This window comes from Gouania willdenowi, chromosome 10 (genome assembly GCF_900634775.1).
Source record: "Gouania willdenowi chromosome 10, fGouWil2.1, whole genome shotgun sequence".
Taxonomy (NCBI): domain Eukaryota; kingdom Metazoa; phylum Chordata; class Actinopteri; order Blenniiformes; family Gobiesocidae; genus Gouania; species Gouania willdenowi.
In genome coordinates, this window is record NC_041053.1 from 29,646,216 (window position 1) to 29,669,733 (window position 23,518).

At 37.7% G+C, this 23,518-nt stretch overlaps 1 protein-coding gene across 1 annotated transcript; it reads right to left on the reverse strand.

The window, feature by feature from the left end:
* Positions 1 to 1,806: 1,806 nt before the first annotated feature.
* cenpi (centromere protein I) lies at positions 1,807 to 23,224 on the reverse strand. Its single transcript, XM_028459121.1, has 20 exons — positions 22,979 to 23,224; positions 21,059 to 21,196; positions 20,334 to 20,452; positions 19,773 to 19,880; positions 13,672 to 13,720; positions 13,454 to 13,500; positions 13,156 to 13,245; positions 12,946 to 13,077; positions 11,655 to 11,798; positions 9,785 to 9,905; positions 8,922 to 9,016; positions 8,634 to 8,751; positions 8,205 to 8,269; positions 6,004 to 6,113; positions 5,178 to 5,313; positions 4,358 to 4,482; positions 4,159 to 4,207; positions 2,814 to 3,032; positions 2,482 to 2,523; positions 1,807 to 1,941 (listed from the first exon to the last, which is right to left on the reverse strand). Exons 1-20 carry the CDS (start codon positions 23,139 to 23,141, stop codon positions 1,807 to 1,809), a joined length of 2,205 nt encoding a protein of 734 aa, XP_028314922.1. The 5' UTR covers positions 23,142 to 23,224.
* Between the last annotated feature and the right edge of the window lie 294 nt (positions 23,225 to 23,518).

Sequence of the window (23,518 nt, forward strand, 5' to 3'; positions counted from 1 at the left end):
GCTGAAGTAAAGTGAGGAGAGCAGATGAAGCTCTCACTGACGTCCGCTGATTTAAGGTGGATCTGGATCTGCTCTCACACACGGAGGAGTTTCCCCTGCCGGATCCAATCATCACAGCCCCACATGCAGACACCTTAGTCTCACAGAGCCACTAAACTACATGTTTGTTATTGATTTCATTCACCTGCGTGCAAAGCTGTTGGAGATTAAAATACTGAAAATGAAATGAAAAATAACAAACAAATTTATAGCTGCAAAATAATGTTTTTGTGCACAGTAAACAATGCTTCATTATATAGTACATATATCATATTTGACACGCAGTTTAGGGAATTAAACATATTTATTTGGCTCTGGGGAAATACGGAATTAATGAGAAGTCTGAATATTTATACATGAAGGTTTGAAGTTTATAAGAAAAGTCTGAATAAATATAAGTAAAGTTTAAATATATATGATAGTCTGAATATATAAAAGAAAAGTTTGAATATATATATGAAAGTCTGAATATATATACAGTATGGAAGTTTGAATATATGGTATATACGAAAAGTTTTAGATATATATGACTGTATATATAAACCCTTAGTTTATAAACTAATTGAAACATTTATTTTTCTATATATGTATATATTTGATGTGGACATCACAATTACGCACTATATATATATATATATTGTTTTGCATTTTAACCTGAATAACTAAAGATGTTTGATATGAACTTTTTTGCCGATATTGTCTAAATCTTAATTTCTAATATCGATATATAGATTTATATAGATATAGATTAATATTCAGATGTAGATAAAGGAAGTTTTCACTCATCCAGTAGTTTACCTTTTCTAAACAGTCACTCAACATATGGGTTCAGGGATAATCAGCTGAATGAAGCATATACAGCGCCCTCTGGAGGAGGACAATATAACACCTGTGTAACTTGTAGCTTCGTTTTCCCTTAAAATACTACAAATATCTCATTTTAATGAGAGCAAAAAAAAAAGACTAAATATTAAAAGCTTTTCACAGGAAAGCGAAATGTTGACCAAAAAGCATGAGGGCATAATATAATAGTTTATTGTACAATTGTATTAGGTTAACATCTAGTTTGATGAAAATATAAATCCTGTCCAAATGTCAAACTTGGAGGTTAACAGATAAGCATGAAAATACAAACCATTGAGAATCAACACAGGTTTTAAGATGGATCCATTTCAGAATTTAAAGGGTTTGTTAGACTTTTTTTTGCAATAGATCCTGTACAACCAGGAGCTTCAGTCAGTTTGGACACCTTCAAAAATCATTAAGCTGTTGGTAAACTCCTAGCTAGTAAAAATAAATAAATACGTTCTACATACATTCAATCCATCAAATTATTTAAACTGAAAAACAAACCTAAAGTCTAAGTTTCTGTCAAACCCATGAAAGTGCATTGCCACGCACTGTTGAACTAGCAGTGAAGTGATCGATGGAGGAAAAACAAATTAAAAATGTTTCAATGTTTGCCTTCCAATCACAGAAAAGACGATTGTTAGACTTTTAATATCAATCAAATAGGTTTGTTTAGCTTGAAACGTTTGAAGCGTCCTTTAGTAGAAAACAAAAAAGACAAAACAACAGAGAAAGCAGTGTGGACTTTTACTGTTCAACACCACCATCAGCACAAACACACTCATCTACAGTATGTACATAAAAATCTCCTGATTATTTGCAATAATAAAGAGATTAAAAAAAAAAAAGCAAAGGTAAAATATGTACAAATGTTAAAAAGAAAAAAGACGATCTCCAAGCTGTGGTGGAGCTCATCTTCTATGTCTGCTGGTTCTGGTTCTGTGTGATGCCTGCTGGCAGCTGTGGGCTGATGAGAGTCTGAACAAACTGTTTAAGGCCATCAAAACCCATAGTGAACAGGTACTCCACATACCAGCCCCATGGCTTTGAATGCTGAAACACAGTACAGTTCATACACATCATCAAACAACATGTTAACTCAGGGGAGTCAAACTCATTTTAGTTCAGGGGCCAAATACAAAGTAGTTTGATTTCAAGTGGGCCACAGATTTTATGCTGGAAAACGGGTAATTTCAAAATTATTGTGCCATAATTTACACTTCTACGTTTAAATAAAATACAAAATATGTAAGAAACCGACCATATCCAAGCAATAAAGGATCTTCACTTTAAATCTCCTTGATTTTGTGATCAATTTCTATTAAATTAAGGGAAATATTATGTAATAATTTGAGAAAAGAATTCGTAAGAATATTGAGTTTTTTCAACAATTTAACATTAAAAATGACTGCAATCATACGATATAAGCAGTGTTCAGTTTCATTTACACAATGATTCATGTTTTCTCTTTCATTTTTACTTTCTCCTGTGGGCCAGATTGGATGCTCCAAAGGGCCAGATTTGGCCCCCGGGCCATGAGTTTGACACATATGTGTTAACCGTTTGAAACGCAAGCGTAAAATGATCTGATACCTTGATGACGCTGAGGTCCACTTCCTTTCTCCCAGGCCAGCACTGATAGGGAAAAGAACATCAATATTCATTGTCAGACGACCCAGATAATTCTCTAAGGGTCACTGCCACTGGATGTTGCATTGGACTAAACCAGAGGAAGGTGCGTGTATTATTAACCATGATGAAAACGACATCTCATGCAGCATTCATTAATAATGAAGTGTCCTTCTGTATTAATGATTCTCCTATGAAAGATACATCAATATGACATTTGTCTTATCTGTAAGCCTGATAAGCAAACTGTGGAGAACAGCTACAACATGCCATGGATGTGACTTTTTTCCACAAACCTGATTGTGAAAGTCAAAAGCGTAGCTCATGAAGGCATGATGGTGGATGAGATCGAAGCGCTTCCAGTACTGGGGAACGTTGCTCTTGACCAACAGCTCCTCTCGCAGCTGGACTCCGGGACCCGTGTGAAACATTTTAGAGTTCCACAGGCAGTTCACCATGACGACCACGTAATGGTTGAACTCACTGATGGTCTGGCGACTGATGTGAAAGGCCTGCTAGGAAACAGGAAATGAAGAAGGCCGGCGAGGACAAACTGGCCAAATACTTGATACTTTGACTGCGTTTGAAATGTCATAAAGATACGACTCATACTAAGTCTGACGTCTACATGAGTATGTAGTGCGTTCCAATAAGATAGGATGGAAAGCTTGAATAGGCAAGAAATACCAGGATGTATACTATATCGTGACATTTGTCAAGTATGCATGGTGGACACACGAGTCATACTTAACCGCCCCATGATGCATTACGAGCGGAACGTAAATAGTCCTGGGACCGGCTTCAAGCTAAAACGCAAACATCTTCTTTTCAAAACAAAAGCATTGCTTCTCCTCTTCCATTAGTTTTTAACGCCTTTGTAAATAGGGCTCTTATAACCCTTATAAAAGTGACTTTTTGTCATATTTTCTGAAGCTGTCACTATGTAAGGACTGCTTTACATCAAACTAGTAGTTTGTGTGAAATAAACAGGCACATTGAGTCCCCCTGCTGCTCCTGCAGCCTTTGGCAGATTGCCAGAATGCACAGGGACCGAGCAAAAAGACCCAATCAGAGCCAGGATTGTGTTTGGAGTTTGGAGGCAAAGCGGGGAGGGAGGGGGAGAGAGGGATCTGAAAGTCGCAAACTGCACCTTTAACCGGAAGTTTTGGCAGTAGCACAATGGCGAGTGTCCGAAAATCTCTAAAATGTCAGAAAGAAATGTGTTTCTGTGAGTTTTATGGATCAAATGACCACATGTTGGTATTCTACTTGGTCACTTTCTCACTTAAAATGTTTCAGAACTTTCAATGGTGGAGAATCCTAATCTTCTTAATCATAATAATAGTATAAAGTAGACTGTGTATACTCATTGAATGTGTACGATGTTAGTATGCGATTTCAAACACAGCCTTTGTAATTGATTTTTTCGCCATTTATCAGAACTTTATTTTTATATTATTTAAATGTGCCAATAATATTTATCCACGAGGATTCTGTCTGATGCAAATCTCCACTTCACAGCTTAGAAACTACCAGAAATGTTACACAGCACAAATCAAATAATGTATATATTTTATGTAAAATTATCCTCTTTTTTGTCTTTTTAAAGCAAGGACAGAAAAAGTGAACAAGTGTGATTACCTCTGTCAGCTTCTCTTGACTCTTGGCTGATGCCAAGTTAATCTTGTACCTGATTGAAAAAAGTTACATAACAAAGTGTTAAAAAAAAAAAAAAAAAAAAAAAAAAAAAAGCGATTGGCCCAAAAATCCTGAATGTGAAAAGCCTTGTAAAAATCGTGTTGTGTGAACCTGGGCATAGAACTAAGTGAGGGGTCCTCACCTGTGCATGATGAAGGCCAGCCTGTCCACGCTGACAGTCTCCGTGGCTAAAAAGGCAGGGTAGAAAACTCCAGGTGGAGGCATCACCAGCAGTGGAAGGCCGTATTTAAGAAAGGTGTCGCATACCTGCAACAGAGGAGAACACACAGGATGTACAGCGTGAAAACTAAAAGAGACAATGTTAGTCACTGCTGGAGCTTTTACTGTCACTCTGCAAAGTTTCATCTGTGAAGCTAATCCTGACATGTCGCTTCATTTAGATTGTGCAACATTAAGCTGGGAAATCCGTTTATACTAATGTAGCTCGGTGACAGTTCTCCAGGTGCTTCTACTGCTTCCAAATTGTTTATGACATTAAAACAATGACATTTTACCAGGCAACAAGTCAGTTTTTTGTCTCATCTGTCTAGAATTATCTTTATTTGAGGAAATAATAGTCAAGTCATGAGATCAACTCAACCTATTTTTTTTCCTTTTTTAAATCATTCGTCTGTTTTGCACAATTTAAAATAACAATTTTCAAACAATTGTATTCTATACTTTAACTTTGTAAAATATAAAGTGAAATGCAGTATACAAATATCTGAGCTGTAGCTTATTGTTATGGTAATGATAGTGGCTAGTCTGCATTTGTAACACAGCGTAACAAACATGATCAAAAAAACAATTTAAAAAGAAAAGTCTCTGGGGGTGCTAAAAAAATTGTGATACAAAAATGGGGTCACAACAAGAAAAAGATTGGGAACCACTGCATTATACATCAGTGAGTGTATGACACCTTTTTAAAGCAAAGTTAGACCTGGTAGATTTAGCTGTATTACCGTCTCATAGAAGTCCAAGGTGAAGCTGAGGAGGAGAGAGTGGCATCCTTCCAGTCGGAGCCCCACACACGCCAGGTGACCCACAAAGTGAATCAGCTCCATCACTGAATCTTTGAACCCTGACAGAGTCATGTTACTGAGAAAAAGGGCAAAAGAGCAGAATCTGTCTCATATTAACCAGTTTTCAAAGTAAAACCTCCAGTCATGTGGAAAGGCACATTACAACTGAAAAAAAAATCATATTCAAAACAGATAGGACCTTCGGCAAACAATAAACACCCCCCGAGTTTTGCATCTAACTTTCCTCATAGAATAAATACAAGTGATTTGAAAATAATTAACACCAAATGAAAGTCTTCATTCAACAGTAAAGAAATCGTTAACTTCCCTTTCAGGGCTACTTTCTTCTCAAACAGATTTTAATCAAAAAGTAATGTGAATAAAATGCTTCAAACCCAAAGGGTAAACCAAGTCAATACACATTTTGCTTATTTAGTGATAAGAAACTGATTAAATTCAAAGCTAAATGTTAGTTTTTAGAGCTTTCTGAGGTTCAAATCTTCATTATATGTGATTAAAAAGTGTAGAAAAGATACTACCTTCTATAACTTAAGAGAAACTTATCAGTAAATAATTGAACCAACACCTCGGCTCCCACATTGGGAGGGAAACAACATTTGTAGGTGTAAAAAATAGAAGATTGAAGAGGCAAAAACCTTAAGGATACTACAAAAGGAAGACTTTTTTGTTTTCAGATAGTAGGTTTAATCAAGGCATGTAAATAAAACGAATGAACGAATGATACACGGATTCATGTAAAACTCACATGGAGGTGTGGCTGTTGAGGCTGATGTCCAGGTCATCCTCAAGAGCATAGACCGAGTGCCAGGTCAGCCATCGAAGCAGCATGTTAGTCATACACTCCAATAATCCACACTGCACACACAGGAAACCACTGAGCATTGAGGACTTTAAACATTATTTTCAACTTCTGCAAGATTCCTACTGATGAGAGGAAAAAATGATTATACTATTGAGAAATTCTAAAACATGAATGTATATAAAATCAATTTTTTTCATCTTTATCTTGACCATAATAGAGACCTTGGTTATTGTGAATTTAAATTCATAAGTGCTTCAAGGCCTTGAATTGGAACTACATGCTTTATTTTATCCGTCCATTTTCTGAACCGCTTGTTCCTTTTTCCAGGGTTACAGGGACACGCTTTATTTTCCCCATGAAATCATGAAAATCCAAACAGCAAGATTACAAGCATGATTTTTTCTTTTTAATTAAATCTACAAAAACAAAAAAAAAAAAAAAAAGACACACGGAAATGTGGACATCCTGCTCATTGACAACATCATGAGGATACATGGTTTTGTTTCCCAAAGTCAGCAAAATGTACTATGTAAACATGTTTTATTTTCACTCAATAAATTACAGTGTATTTTTTTGCCCTCCATTTAATTTCTTAGTTTTCTATATACACTAGCTTGGTCCATCAAAGCATGGTACGATATAAAGTTTCAGAAAACGTCGATTAGAATCCTGCATTAGGTTTTGGCATTCAGAAGATGATTTAGGAAGACATTTGGGAAAAAAGGAGATGTCTTAGAGGTTGCACAAGCTGCTCAAAGTTTCCTGGAAATTACACCGATCTGATCAGCTATATCGAATCGGCCAATATTTTGCATTTTATGCAATTAATGTGATAGGAAGTAATGTCTTAATTCACCGATCCGATCAATGATTTTATTTTTGTGATGAAACTTTCAGTAGATGCTCCCATTGCATTGATTTATTATCTCATTTACACCAAAGAGTTGTTTGCTTTACGTGACAAGGCTTTATTTCACTCGCGTTTGTGCACAAAGGTGAAAACCTGAGTGAACGGCAAAAATATTGATCGGTTGGAGCGGAGCAGCTGAGGGCCTGACTTCTTCCCCAATCTACTGGCTCTGAAAGTGGGGGCAGCACCCCTCACCTCCGCTGTGCACCTGTGAATATAGACTATAAGCAATAGCGAGTTCAAGTGCTGGAGTGAAGCTCACATTTACATTAACCGTGTTTTTTGCAAGTGCTCGGTCTGCATCGCATTTTAAAAAGCGGAGCCATGGCGCTCTTGTGCGTGCAATGTGTTAACCTTTCCTGTGCCTTGTCTTCAGAAAACAAGCGTACTCCTTCGCAGTTAAAGGGCCACACACCCACACACTGACAATAAATGTTATGTTCAGGTCCTGCATGGAAATTCATCAACTCTTCCACTTCCTCACAGTCACAAGGCTACGTTTAAGTCCAGAAACATGGTACCGATTGATTTTCTGTGAATCTGCATCAGGTATTACCGAAGGAATTCGATTGGTACCTAAAAAAAAAGCAACCTGAATTCATATGATCAGATCAGTGATCATTTTTTTTTAAAACTCAGCCCAAAAACCCTGATCGTGTAAAGCCTAACATATACATTATACACATGTAACATTATGGAAAATGAAGGTTCTGAGAGGCCCTGAAACAAGCAGGTTATGAAGGGAAGCAAATCAGTGGTTTTCTTTGAGACTGGATCTATCACAAACATTAATAAGAATTGCTCCAGCAGATGTCAACAAGGCTGAATTCTCTAAGGATTTTCTAAGTAACATTGTTTGTTTTTGCAGAACAAAAACACAAATTATTCCAATATGCCTTTTTATTTGGCTCGCTATGTGTCTTTTCTTGTGCAACCCAAATAATTTGGAAACAAATGCAGGATTCTAATGTACAGAATATTTTTTTTTTTTAATCTTTAGACCACCCTAATGTACATTACTACAACCAATATGGCATTAGTGTGGCATACTCTAGCTCTGCTGGTAAAGGTTCAAAGTGAGCATATTCATCTTTAGAGGTGAGAAAATACAGAACAGAAGGTTATTAAAGAAATGAAATGGAGAGAAATAAACCAGGCATGTTTCTCTAAAAGAAAACACCCAAAAAGAAGTTTCACAAGCTTGAAATAATGTGTACACAATGATTGAACTCACCTTAAAAAACAGAGAGGAGGTGAAGTAGAGCTGCTTGAGTGGCTCAAACACAAGCCTTTCAATTTCTAAACAGGAGACAACAGTCAGAGCTGGACATTTTACACACCACAGCCATTAGATTAAAGTATCATATAATATGAACATAATCTGAAACCAGAAATCGTCCCTGTAAGCAGTGGCCTTTTTTTTTTTTTTTTTTTTTTTTTTTTTTAAAGGATTTTTTTGGCTCTAGTGGCCTTTATATGACAGTTGCTTGACAGGAAAGGGGATCAGAGAGAGCAGGGAATGACACGCAGGAAAGGGTCCCAGGCCGGGAATCGAACCTGGACCCGCTGCAGGTGAGGAACTGTAGCCTCTGTGCATGGGGCGGGCGCTCTACCCACTGAGCTAAACACCGCCCCAGCAGTGGCCTTTTTAAGGAGAACTTACGGGAACTTGGGATGACTGGAATATTGCTGAGTAGGCCGAGGATCTGTGGCCGAAACAGGGAACCATCCCACAATGTTAGAAACTTGTAGAGGAACGTTTCTGAACTGTAAAACCCCTCCTGGTGAAGAACAAGACAAAAAGTACAGTATTATGATTAGCATGAAAATGACATTGAGCTGAAACTTTACAGCAGCTGTGCATCACCTGAATACATTACAAATGAGGAATACTGATGAACAGGTGTGAGGGAAAGAGACAAGTTTTAAGTGAGTGACAAAAGAGATTCACCTGAAGAAAATTCTGAGCGCAGAGTAACCGGTTTAAAAACTGCAGAGTTTCTTCTGAATTCTGGCAGGCTCCTCCATCACCAGAGAAGAGAAATTCTTAACAGAAAGAAAAGCAGAAATTGGCTTTAATTGAAACATTAGGAAAATTCAAATTCAAGGATTCATTTAAACCAGGGGTGTCAAACTAGATTAGGTTCAGGGGCGAAATACGGACCAGTTTGATCTCAAGTGACCCAAAAATTATAAGCGGAAATACAAGCCATTTCAACAATAATATGCCCTACTTCACACTTCCACCTTTAATATTAGTAAAGTATGTAAAGCACCAACAATATTAAAGCAATAAGTGACAGATATCAAATCTTGTAGGATTTTCACCTAATTTACTTGATTTTGGGATTCTTTTTTTGTTTTAATTTGGGGAAGATTTTGTTGAATAATTTGAGCAAAATTGAAGGATATTGTACAAAATGAGTTATTTCAACAACTGAGCTTTTAAAAATGATTGCCATCATGTGATATAAACATGAGCACTGGGAAATATCGTAAAGATTCATTGAATTGGTGTATTTTCAGGGACTATTAGACGATATTATCTATACAATTGAATCAGTTGGTCATTTACACATTTATTCACGGTTTTTCTTTTTTTACTTTCTCCTGCCAGCCAAATTGGATGCTCTGAAGGGCCGGAATTAGCCCCCAGGTCTCGAGTTTGACACATGATTTAAACTGTCCTCTGAAACCAACCTCTTGATTTGACAGCTAAGGAGTGTGTTAAGGTGCATCTTTAGCTTTCTCAGTGACTTTCAAATCGAGGGAGTCATATTTTCCATATCCGCCCCTCCTGCTGCCAACACTCACCTTCTTGGAAAGCGTGGCCGAGCCAGAAATTAAGGCGTAGGAGGGCAGACTCGTCCTGCACACAGTCCAGGTACTGCAAAGCCAGGCTTGAGCTCAGCAGTGAGCCCATCTGAGCAGGAAGCTGGTGAGAGCAAAGTAAGGAAAAAGACAAGAAAAACATCACTTTATTTAAAAAAAATAAAAAAAAAGAATCTCATTAAAACAAAGGACTTCAATCACAAAGGTGGCTCTGCATGACTTACTACCTTTAAATGACTTTCAAATCAATCTGTTTACCTGCTGAAAAAAATAAGATCAACAGATGCTCTTGTTTTTGTAATCGAGTCAACCACAGATCCATTTCTAAGCTAATTGCATTGCATTGAATATCCTCTTCACTGGAAGCACTGGGTCATAGGGGAGAGTTTTTCTTTTTTTTTATTAAACACATACCGTGCACAAGCACCTTGCTCTTATTATGAGAATGTCAGCGCAGTAAAGAAATAACAATAAAATGAAGACAAAGTGGAGTTGGACACAAGTCAACTCTTCAATAACAGAGGAGCCAAAGTATCATTAGGCTGAGGAAGCACCGTTCGCTTTTGATGACAGGAGGGTAGTGGGGGAAAATAATCAATAGTTCATTGTCAGTGTCTCCGCTGGATGAATTTATGAGGCAAATCGATTGCACTCATCTATTTTCCCCAACATGTGGTAAGGATAAGACAAGCTTTCCTGACTGTTGTTGATCCATGTACAAAGTTGGTGCCGTTAGCCTCCAATAGGAGAGGTGAATTTATGTAGTTTAATGTTTATTCATGTTGTTTTGCAATTACCATATCTATGGAGCAGAGGCTTTTTAAGGTTTACCTTCAATTAACCACTTATTTTTCTGTTCAGACACACTAGTAGAAAACTAATTGACAAAGAAAGATGGTAGCAACCGATTAAAAAAAAAAAAAAAAACCGCTGTGCAGCTTGTGAAGTATTTATGCTCCAATAAAAATAAATAAATTAAATAAATACAAGTTCCCCACACTATGGTATACTTGCACTGCCTGTGAGCAATATTAGAGCAGTAGCACAGCACCACCATATGGTAATAAGCGTGTATTACAACTTCAATTAAGATATTGTTAATAATATTGTATAATAATAATAACAACAACAACAACAACAATAAAGTGCCAGTGAAGTAAGAGCTCCTGGTGGGCCTCTGGGAAATGGTTGAGTTGTTTTTACCGACAGCCACAAATGAAAAGTTAGTGCTTACTCTGGGTTTCAGTGGGCTGTATTACAATGAATGTCCCAAGATAAAATTAGCTATTTTCCATGGAGTTAAAATCATGCCAAACCCTCACAAACGTGTATTTCTCACCTGATGATTTACAAAGAAACTCAGTGTGGTTTGCAATTACAAAACATTCACAAACTAATACATTTTGTTTTGCAAATCAGAACCAAGGCTCATTTAAATAATACAACATGTTTGACACATACAAAGAAACATTTCTGTACTTACAAAAATTATTATTTAAGTCCAACGTGACTTTTCCAACTACCAAATCAACACTAAAATGCCTGTCAACTTTCTAAGAAATTTCCCATTTTGTACTTTAAGAAATGCTTCTTTCTATCTGTAAAAAATTATGTATTTGTTTGATAACTGTGTTTCTTATTTGCAAAACGAAGGGGATATCCGATATTAAGGTCCACCAAAAAAATCCACTAAGAGGCGGCATTATCTTAGCAAAAGCAATATTTTATACTTACATCCAAGCTAAATCATTCTCCAACCAAGTGATTTAATGCAACGTTTTGTTCTAAAGTCGATAAAGGAACAGAGAGAGCCCTTTGGTGCTGAAGCAATGCACCAAACAGCAAAAATCACCTCAATGCGATGCATATTCTCCAACAGCTGAGCAAAGGAGTTGATCTGCACCAGAGGAACCACCTTCAAGCTGTAGGACTGCTCAGTTTTAGCCTCGTTGTTGACAACAGAGTTCATTGCTGGCAACTCCAGGTGGCAGAGTTTCTTAGAAAACAAACAAAATCAGAAAATCAAAAGTGAACATATGAAATCCTGCTACAATGGTTGAAACTCATGATACAAATACTTTCTGGGGGAAAATAGCTTTGGATGAAAAAAGACTTAACAGTAAACACAAAGGGGCGGATTCATTAAGATCTGATATGTTAATGTTGCGCCATCACTGCTTAAATTATGCATCTGAACAGCTGATTCTGGCTTGACATCAACACAACACGAGAGTTTGACGGTCAAAACATGGAGAGAAAGACACAGAAGCTCACTGGAGCTGTGCGTCAGAAGCGACATCCATGGAGGTCTACGCACAGCATCCCCCTCTGCACCGCAGCGGACACACACATACCGGACTCCACACGGCCTTCAGGCATTCAGCATTTTCTCTCCCTCACACACACTTTACTCACACTTTATTTTCTCATTCAGTGGATGTTAATATTGACTATTGTTTTATTTGAATTATTTTCTTATTCTAGAAAGGTTAACTGGAGCCTTTTTTCCATCTCTGCTGTGTATTTTCCTGTGCTAAAACAATCACAGCAAACAGTTCGAGATTTGATGAATTGCATTGCGCCCACTGCATTTAAGGGGACATATTATGAAATATCCACTTTTGCAGTTCTTTTGATCACATATGAAGTAACTCGAGTGTCCATCGGCACACAAAATTTGAAATAAAACCATCCGGTCGTTTGTTTGTGGTCTGTGTAAGTCTTATAACACAAATTTCAAATTTTCTACATTTGTGATGTCACAAGTGAAATCGGGAAAGAAAATACCCTCCCCTCCGCTGGTAACTCCACCCATGGACTTCACCCCCAACCTGATGAAAACCTGTGCTAAAGTCCACCATTGTTTTTCACATCGAAGTCGCCCATGATGATTCTTCATTTGCATGTCCCCCTCCCATTTTTTTGCTCCCCTTGTGAGCTCCGCCTACTATACATATTCATTAGAGGGAAACGCGCTAAATGAACTGAGAGTGCATTGCAACGGGCAGCAGCCGCGTACTCCTGATTTCCTGGCGTTTATACCGCTTATTAGGGCGTGGAGGGACGTCTGCACACATTTTAATACCCCTAAATCTTTAGTGAATCCGCCCTTAAGAGAGGTGCATTCAGCCTCATTAACATACCCTTTTCCTCGAGTTGGTTTTCTCTTTGGATGCAACTGTCAAACTGATGCCAGAGGCCACTTGCAAACCATTCCTCTTCTGGACTCCGATTAACGCTGATTTCCAGGGATTAACATGGTTTTTAAATCCACTCTGTGGGGCAAAAAATCACTTTCAATTGGTGTTGGAGACAGTGTTACATTAACTCCACAATCTACCGTATGTACAAACCCTCATCCGTGATGGGACGGAGAGTGTCACGAGTTCCGGACAAAACACTTTGTAAAGGGAGAGCAGGTGCAAGAGGAAGGGCTGTCTTCCCTGAGAGAAAGAGAGAAAAGGTTTTAGTTATCTTTGATATTCATGAAAACAAACTTCCTGCTGATGCAGACACAGCAATGCCATTGATATGTGGAAGAAACATATTAAAAACTGCTCTGTGGGTTAGAGTTCATTTTTTAATTAATATAATTTGTTTACAGTACAAAGATATTTACATTCTCTATGATAAAGATCAATGGTTTTGTACCAGTTTAGACTGCAGCTCCAGTAGCTTTCGGACTCTGAACACCCGCACTAGAACGACAAAACAAAGGCAATTGTAACCGCTCAAATAACTTTATAAAAAAAAAAAAGGTAATGTGGTCATTTGTGACAACAGGAAAATTAATCAGCTTTGTGCAGATCAAACACACTTTCTAATTTTTTTTTTCTGTAATAATAAAATAAATCAAACAAACATCTTACCACTTTCCTTTCGTGTCAAAAGGTACAACAGGTGGCAAATGAAGGGGCACTGTAAATATATAAATGATTCGATCAGTTCCAAAACCTTTCCCAGTATAATAGACATAGAATTATGTATTGGTATTACATGTATTTTCCTTTAGTTGCTTCTATTGGCTTCAAACCAATCACGTGGCTGTTGAGAAATCTATCAGATGGTATTAAACTTACCAATGGAAAATGTGTACATGTAAAGCTGCTGGACATGAAAGTCTGTTGTCAGATAAATCCATAGTGTAGGCTTCATAGGTCAATAAAAAAAATGTCATGTTTCGGGAGGGAACATATATTTTAAGAGAGAATTATACTCTAAATTCAACTCTAAAACATATGTGCATCTCTTTTTATGGTGTTAAATTGTGGAATAAATTAGGTGAGGACATCAAAACCGGTGCCGGTCCATGGGTCATTTGGTACCGGGTCGCCAAGAAGAAATACATAACTTACAATATTTTCATTTTCTTTATTATCCGAGAACAATGCTTTATTTTGGAAAATTACCAGATTCTTTCTGCTACATATGTCAAACATCTCTTTGCAAAGAAAAAAGCTCAGGGCTCCCACGTTATGGTGAGTTTTGTTTTTATTTTTCATGCACTTTATATATGTTTTTGCGGTGTATCTTATGTTGAAAGCATGCTTGACATTCTGACATTAAACCGGTCTGTGGAACAAAAAAAGGTTGGAGACCACTGACATAGAGGACTGGATAGCTAATTTTATACCTCTTTTTAAAAGTACTTTATTAATAGTTTGTATTTCAGGGCTCATTTATATAAAAGTGAAATGTATTATTAATGATTCTATAGTTTTATGGCTCGTGAAATTTCATGATGGTAAGGGGGGCTGAACTTGATATGCTTTGCTTCTTTCAGAACCCACTCGGACAAGCATTTTATGAAATTGTATCTTATCTTTTCTTGATTTCATACACTGTTTTGTGCTTGTTTGAAATTAATAAAAAATCAAATCAAATCAAATAAATAAAAAATAATTTGCTCAAAAAAGATTCCACTAATTGCATGGTGGAAGTGTTTTCTGGTGGTGTCCAGAAAACGAGGTGGGCTTCATTGATAATTGGAGATCCTTCTGGGGATGGAATCCACCCTACTTTGGCGGGAGCATCTCTACTATCAGAAAACATGGAACAGTCACTGTTATGACATCTCATGAATGAGACCATGTTACAGAGGTGGAGTCCTCCACGCCCCTCTGCTCTTGCCTTAGGACAGTTTCCCTCCCATTGCTAATATGATAGCTGTGTTCATCGCCATGACAACTGTTGTGATGGTGGTGAATATTATTTCATGGAGACGGTGTCTGTCCCCCGACCCAAATTTCACAATGATTTTAACATAAAATCAAATAAAAGAGCTATCAATTAAAAAAATCTGAAAAAAATTAAAATCTCAAATCTAGAAACACCAAAACATAAAACCATTAGATGTGCTCTATTAAATATTAGATCACTGAGATCCAAATCTCTACTAGTAAATGACCTTATCTCAGAAAATAACTTTGATTTATTCTGTTTAACTGAAACATGGCTGTATCAAGATGAATATTTTAGTTTAAATGAAGCCACTCCTCCCAGTCATTTAAATACTCATGTGCCACGAGACATGTGGAGGTGGTGTAGCAGCTATTTATCATTCCTCTCTCCTAATCTATCCTAAACCAAAGGCCAATTACACTTCCTTTGAAAGCCTGGTTCTAAATTTATCTCATACCGAATCAAAAACCTGCCAGCCAGTCTTATTTGCGATAATTTACCGTCCTCCAGGCCCTTATTCTGAATTTCTATCAGAATTCTCTGAGTTTATATCAAACTTAGTCCTCAGTTCTGATAAAATACTGATAGTAGGAGATTTTAATATCCATGTTGACAAAGATAGTGATAGCCTGAGCTCAGCCTTTATGTCCCTAATAGACTCAGTTGGCTTTTTTCAAACTATTAATGAAGCTACTCATCGTTTAAATCATACTCTTGATCTTGTTCTAACATATGGCCTTGATATTAATGAACTAAAAGTCTACCCTGAAAATCCTCTGCTATCAGATCACTTTTTAATATCTTTTAACATTATCCTAGAGGATCTCGCACTGTGCAATAAAATAGTTACGAGTAGAAATCTGTCCAATAGTGCTGTGGCTAAATTTAAAGAGGCCATTCCTGCTGCCTTAAACTCAGTGCACCATCCAATAAATAACTATGATATTAATTATAACCCCTCTCAACTGGATCTGCTTGTCGATAGCTCTGCTAGTCTACTAAAATCCACCTTGGACTCAATTGCCCCATTGAGGGAAAAAACTATTAAATGTCAGAGGAAAGCTCCGTGGTTTAGCTCTGAAACTCACACACTCAAACAAACAACCCATAAATTAGAGAGAATGTGGCGCTCCAATAAAACAGAGGAGTCACGAATACTCTGGCAAGAAAGCCATAGTAAATATATGACAGCCTTACGACATACTCGATCTACATACTACTTCTCACTAATTGAAGAAAATAAAAATAATCCGAGGTACCTTTTCAGCACTGTAGCCAGGCTAACACAAAGTCAGATCTCTATTGAGCCCATGATTCCTCTAGCCCTCAGCTGTGAGGACTTTATGACATTTTTTAACGATAAAATTCATAAGATTAGAAATAAAATTAGCCACTCCCTGCCTTCACCTGGGCCTGCTGTACCATTAAATGTAAATAGGCCTAACCTAAACTGCTTCACACATATAGGACTTCAGGAACTTAACTCTATTATTTCATCCTCCAAACCATCGACCTGCCTTTCAGATCCGATCCCAACTAAGCTGTTTAAAGAAGTCTGCCTGGTCTGCCCATCTTTGTTGGAGACAATAAATATATCCCTATCAATAGGCTACGTGCCACAGTCCTTTAAAGTAGCTGTAATCAAACCCCTTCTCAAAAAACCTACTCTTGATTCCAGCACTTTAGCAAACTACAGGCCTACATCTAATCTTCCTTTTATTTCAAAGATTCTTGAGAAAGTTGTGGCGGCTCAGCTCTGTGACTTCCTTCAAAACAACAGCCTGTTCGAGGACTTCCAGTCAGGTTTTAGAGCTCAACACAGCACAGAGACTGCTTTAGTTAAAGTAACTAATGATCTACTCTGGGCTTCAGATGAAGGACGACTCTCAGTGCTGGTTTTATTAGATCTTAGCGCAGCTTTTGACACTATAAATCACTATATTCTACTAGAGAGATTAGAGGAATTACTTGGAATCACAGGGACTGCCCTAAACTGGTTTAAGTCCTACCTATCTGATAGGTACCAGTTTGTACACGTGAATAATAAGTCTTCTGTGTACACTAAAGTAAGCTACGGGGTTCCTCAGGGCTCTGTGCTAGGTCCAATCCTCTTCTTTATCTATATGATCCCCCTTGGTAATGTTATGAGAAAATACTCTGTTAACTTTCACTGCTATGCTGATGATACCCAACTGTATGTATCAATGAAGCCAGGTGAGACAAATCAGCTATCTAAACTTGAGGCCTGTCTAAAGGACATTAGGGCCTGGATGGACCAAAATTTTCTTCTTCTTAACTCAGACAAGACTGAGGTCATTGTACTGGGCCCAGGACACCTTAGAGAAACCTATGCTAGCCTAACTGCCCTAGATGGCATTACTCTGGCACGAAGCACAACTGTTAGAAACCTTGGGGTTCTATTTGATCAGGATTTATCCTTCAACTCTCACATAAAACAAACTTCAAGAACTGCCTTCTTTCATCTCCGTAACATTGCTAAAATCAGATCTATCCTGTCTCAGAGCGACGCCGAAAAGCTAGTCCATGCTTTAGTTACCTCTCGACTGGATTATTGTAATTCTCTTTTAGTAGGCTGCCCAAGCAAGTCGCTTAAGACACTTCAGCTGGTTCAAAATGCTGCAGCACGTGTACTGACAAAAACTAGGAGAAGAGATCACATTACTCCTGTATTAGCCTCTCTGCATTGGCTTCCCATAAAATATAGAATAGAATTCAACATTCTTCTTCTCACTTATAAAGCCCTAAATGGACAGGCACCAGTCTATCTCAAGGAGCTTGTAGCGCCACACAATCCCCCCAGAACACTACGCTCTCAAAATGCTGGCCTACTCGTTGTTCCATTTGTCTTTAGAAGTAGTATTGGAGGAAGAGCTTTCAGTTATCAGGCCCCACTTCTCTGGAACTATCTACCAACCACGGTTCGGGGGCAGACACCCTCTCTACCTTTAAGGTTAGGCTCAAAACATTCCTCTTTGGTAAAGCTTTTAGTTAGGAACCAGCTCATAGCTCATAGTTAAGATGCAATAGGCATAGACTGCCGGTGGGGGGGTCTGGCATGCTCGGTTGGAGAGAGGTTGGAGAGGGCGTTAAGAGAAAGGTCATTTAGGTTAGAGAGGGACCGGAGAGGGTCCCATTCCTCTCTCGAACACTCCCTCTATGTCTGCTTCTTCTCTTGTGTGTTTGCTCCTGTACTCCTTCTGGCTTTTGTCTTGCAGGTCCGTGGGATCCTCAGTGTGGAGTTACAGAGTCTCAACAACTCTGTCTCCACCCTTTCCTCTGCACACACCCAACACAGCATAACGTGGATGGCTGTTCATCATAGGAATGGGATCCACACAAGGTTCCTGCTGCTTAACAGAAGGTTTTCCTTGCCGCCATGATGAATTCATGTTGGGTGTGGGATACATATGTATGTGTATATACGTATATATGCATATGTGTGTATCCATAAAATGAAGAGTCCGTCCTTAAGACTGCTCTACTGTAAAGTGTCTTGAGCAGTGGCGGATGCTTTAAGACTACAAGGGAACCTCAGCTTCCCCTAAAATCAGTGGTCAAATATGTAGTGTTGTGTGTACATTTCATTGACTAAATATATGACAGAACACATGTATGTTTAGTTCAGAATCAGCTTCTTATAACAGGAAACTGACAGCGTGACGTTCTTCATTCATTACCGCAGCGTCACAGTGTTAATAAACAGTGGTGAAGTTCAGCTTCAATTGACTTCAATGGGACAGGATTTAGGGGTTGATCCACTGCAGTCAAACTAGACGCTCATTGGATAAATGCTCGGTTATGACGCACTTAGTCCCGCCCATCGGACGCCGGGCTTCACAGGAGGTCTATGGAGCAGTGGGCTGGATCTGTCTGTTCCGGACGCTGGAATAATGGATGATGATTGGATGATCTGTCTCAGGCTAATTCAATTTTGATTGACAGCGAAATGAGCCAATCAGAGAGTATGACGTTGTAAGCACACAGGTGGAGTTTTCAAATATTTCAGTCCGTTTCTCTGTGTTGACACGGAGACTTTGCTGATCCTCTCATAGCGAATCAACTTCTGACAAACCTAGTGTCTGTTTTTGGTGTTTGTGGAGACTGTTACTGCTTGTGTTGTGAGACTTTTGACCAAACACTCACACTCCAGCGCGCAGCAGCTACGCGCGTGCGTGCGTGCGTGATAATCTACAAATAGTTGTTGACAACAAAATGTGAATTCTACTAGAATTCACATTTAAATAAACAGATACATTTTCTGAAGTAGGCAGAAAATGAGCTTCCCCTGCATGAAAGACCAGCAGCCGCCACTGGTCTTGAGATACCATTGGTTATAATTTGGCGCTATACAAATAAAAGATTGATTGATTGATTGATGGTGGGATGTGGAGTTCTGTAAATAGTTGCATAGATAGAAGTAGTTTTTTTTATATCTCCATGCCGATATCATGTGCAATACTGGGAACAAACTAGAAAAAAAATGGTGTAAAGCGTATCACTATCCTCCTCGTCTAGCTAAAAAACATAAGAATGAAGGGAAAACACTTCTTTGCATACGATTTTAAATTATTGATCTACGAAGCCTCCACAATATGTCATTATCAGCAGCTTTAAATCTAATCATGCGATAGGGCTAATAGGGCAGAAATCACTAAGTTAATTATTATGCACATTTAGGTAGACATATTTTTAAAGAGGATGCAACAGAACATTGGATCAACATCAGATCCAAACAGAAGTGATAAATAAAATACTGCCACACACGTACCAGAGTTTCTTCAGTGACGAAGCTGAAGATGAAGCCATAAACAGCTCGAAGTTGGTCCTTTGCCTCAATCATGTCAAACACGGTCAACACCCACTTGACAAAAAGAACCTAAACATGGAGAATATATTCAATATAGGTGAAGGAAAACGGATTAAAGCTGGGGTTGATGGTGTGGAGGACGTCTGTACAAGAACTTGGGTTTGAAAGTAATACACGGTGAAATAAAGCCTGCGTTTGAAACCCATCCTTATTTTATATTTTCAAACCACACGATGGTGTAATCATTTTACAAATATTAAATTAGTTTATTACGTCAAAAGATTTAATTTCATTCACGGATATTAAAAGACATTGCACCTTCAAATAATCATGAAATTGGATGTTTAAAAACAAAATTGCCATTGGAGGAATGAACTTCTCTTTGAAATGAACTGTTTTCATAATGCTAAATCAAGAATAAGCACAAATAGTTGTAAGTTATACTCAAGCAGAAAACCTTGATTATTTAAAAAAAAAAAGAGAGAGAGAGATATTAACATAGTACATTTTCTCATCACCAACCTTAGTATTTACTGGTATTTTGCCAACACATAACCAAGCCACTGCTCGAACAACACAGTCTTGTGGCACCACAGATGCAGGAAGAAGACATTTCAGCACTCGAACACACGGCCCATTTCCTGCAGAGAAGGAAGAGGGTAAATAGAAAAATAAAAAATGCTACATGTTTTCAATGTGCATGTTTTATTAAAAAATATTTTTCCCAATCTTAGGAGAGACTAAAGCAAATAACTTGTTCAACTATGTTCAACTGCATGATGCATAAATTACTGCATTTACTGTAAAGGGAAATGCTTTCTTCAAAAGGTTTACCATCAATACCACACTTTTTCTTTTTTAATCCTTTTATAAGAAACAAAGTAGGGTGTTCCCATCTGATATTGATATCAGATATCAGTCTTTAAAAAATGAAAAAAGTAAAAAGCGTATTGGATTATATCCGCGATCTAAAATCTCTAATATAAGCTCTGTTGCACTTTAATATTTAATCTTTGTTTTTTGTTGGATTTATTGAGGTGTTATTTTTCTTATATTAAATTTTTACCATTTATTTCATTCAATTGTAGAATATTTTTATGCTTAGGGTTTAAATTTATGCTACGCATTGGTTAATAATACTAATGTTTGGTTTTTTTTTCCATTTTAAATACTTGGGGCCAGATATGTGTGGAGACCCCACATTGTGTTGGAAAATAAAAGGTTTCTCTGTAATGCAGTTGTCTTACCCATACGCGAGCTCATTGCAAACTCCAGCATGGTAGCGATGGCCTCTGGGGCCAGTCCTCTGCTGTAGGCCACCTTCTCCACCTGCACCAGGTGATTCTCAAAGTCATCGTTTCCCGTCACAGGAGTACCTGCTTCAACTACAGGAGGGAAAGACAAACAGTGGATCAGACGCAATACAAACAAAAAACAACATTATAAAATGAAATGCTCTGATGGCATCCTTCAAAACAAAAATGTTTACTTTCATCATAAATATATATATATATATATATATTTTTTTTTTTTACTTAACAGGGACATTTTGCAATTGTCAATTGCACCAGGGTTAGCAAATAGCTAATTTACATCTGCAATCCGTAGGGTAGTTAGTCCGTAGCGTAGTTTAGGGTTAGGGCTAGTTAGTCTGTAAATTTAGAGTTAGGGTTACGATTAGGGTTAGTTAGTCCGTAGCGTAGTTTAGGGTTAGGGTTGCAGTTAGGGTTAGTTAGTCCGTAACATAGTTTAGGGTTAGGGTAGTTAGTCCGTAGCGCAGTTTAGGGTTAGAGTTAGTTAGTCTGTAAATTCAGGGTTAGGGTTACGATTATGGGGTTAGGTTTAGGGTTAATTAGTCCGTAACATAGTTTAGGGTAAGGGTTATTTAGTCTGTAAGTTTAAGGTTAGGGTTACGGTTAATTAGTCCGTAACATAGTTTAGGGTTAGGGTTACGATTAGGGTTAGTTAGTCTGGGAATCTACGTATTAATAGCAAACAAGTACAAGTGTCTCAATCACGTGACCTAAACTGGCCAATGAGGGGTGTTACATACGGATAGAATGCCGGTATATTGATAAGGCTAAGTACGGATAGCCACTGCCAACAAGAAAATACAAGGTCGAGATAAACGGTTAAAAAAAAAAAAAAAAAAAAAACAGGACCGTTCATAGTAACAATTGACAGACAAACTAAAATACAATTACAATAGCATGATAAAGTCATAAGTGCAATAAAATCAAATTCATCAATAAAACGTTTTCTATAAATAAAAATTCAGTCTAACAGGATAATAAATATGTAATCTGTGCAATACAGTGAAAGGAAACATTTACATTAAAAAAGCACGTAGTTTTAAATTTTAAATTTTATTCATAGTTTAGTTTTTTAATTTTTATAACAAATCTTTACTCACAATGACATTACAGCTTTACATGTGTGATATGCAAGATATATAACAATATTGAAAATGTGAAAGTAGGATCATTATTTAGACATCATTTCAGCAAAGTATTTAAAAATAATAATAATACACAACTCAGCGGGTCAATGAAAAAACTGAACAACAATTTGAGTAAATTAAATAAAAAAGTTTACAATTAATAATAACTTGAATAATTCCTGGTTCAATAGCAGATATCTGTTAGCAGAAAACTACAGCTGATACCACCACAGACACGTCAGTAGGAGAGCCTATGATGGGATGTCAGGGATTTAACTTCAACAGACAGAATTTGTGATATAATATCATGGCTACTAGACACTGTACACAGGGAAAGTTACTTTTTTGACAGCCTATTTCCAATTTTGGGTTGTCTGACATGTTGGCCAAAGTTGAGAAAATTGTCATAATTATTGCTGTCACCAAAAGGTCATATACGGTAAGCAGTAGTTTGTGTCTAAATGTTTACAAGTTGTAGATTTGGTTTGAATAACAATAAATATAACTGGGTGGTTGTTTTTCATGTTCAATGGCCGGTGTTTAGAGGCTGCTGTCAATCACAATCACAAGTTTCACCGAGTAGTAGTGCTGCTGACGTAGAAATATGTAAACAGTTGTTAATATGTACATTATATCTCTGCCTGTTGGTCAGTATGCGTCTCTTTATTGAAGTTTGGTCTGATCTGAAGGAAACATTAACTCCTGCTACAGCTCCGACCAACCCTACCGTCTGTGAAGTACTTCAGGGCCAGAACAAACGAGTCCTCCGCCTCGTTCTTCCTCCTCTCCTTTTCAGCCACTCTCACACTCCTGTTTCCGCTTTGGCTCGACACGGACTGTTCACCCAGACATGATCGGTCTGAATGTATCAGACTAAACGCTTCTGCCATCTCTACATGTCGAAACTAAGCTTTTATCCGACGGGCGTTTCTTCGTCTTCAGCCATTCAAACAAAACTCAAATATCCGCGCGACCGTTGCCCTGCACATGCGCAGTGTTTGCTTCTCGCTGTTCAGCTGCGTCATGGGACTTGTAGTCTTTTTAACGCTCAACCTCAAATAGCTTCTTTTCAGAATATTATTTATTAGGTTAGTTAGTAAGTTATTTAGTTAGGTTTGGTTTTGAAAGTAATTAATGTTTTTGTTTTGTTTTTTGCAAAAAATCACATTGAAACAACAGAGCACCTCTATATTACCTGTACTCAAGTGCAGAAATTCTGGAACTAATTTTCAGATTGGTGAAAAAAGAAAAACGCAGAAACTCCTAT

Bases quoted from the DNA above. Each gene is read 5' to 3' on its own strand.
- cenpi (XM_028459121.1), bottom strand. From the start codon at position 23,141: ATGGCAGAAGCGTTTAGTCTGATACATTCAGACCGATCATGTCTGGGT. The intron at 11,799-12,945 runs GTATGTTAATGA...TTGTTTTCTAAG, and splicing joins AAACCAACTCGAGGAAAAGG to AAACTCTGCCACCTGGAGTT. The intron at 9,017-9,784 runs GTGAGTGTTGGC...CTTTCTGTTAAG, and splicing joins CGGCCACGCTTTCCAAGAAG to AATTTCTCTTCTCTGGTGAT.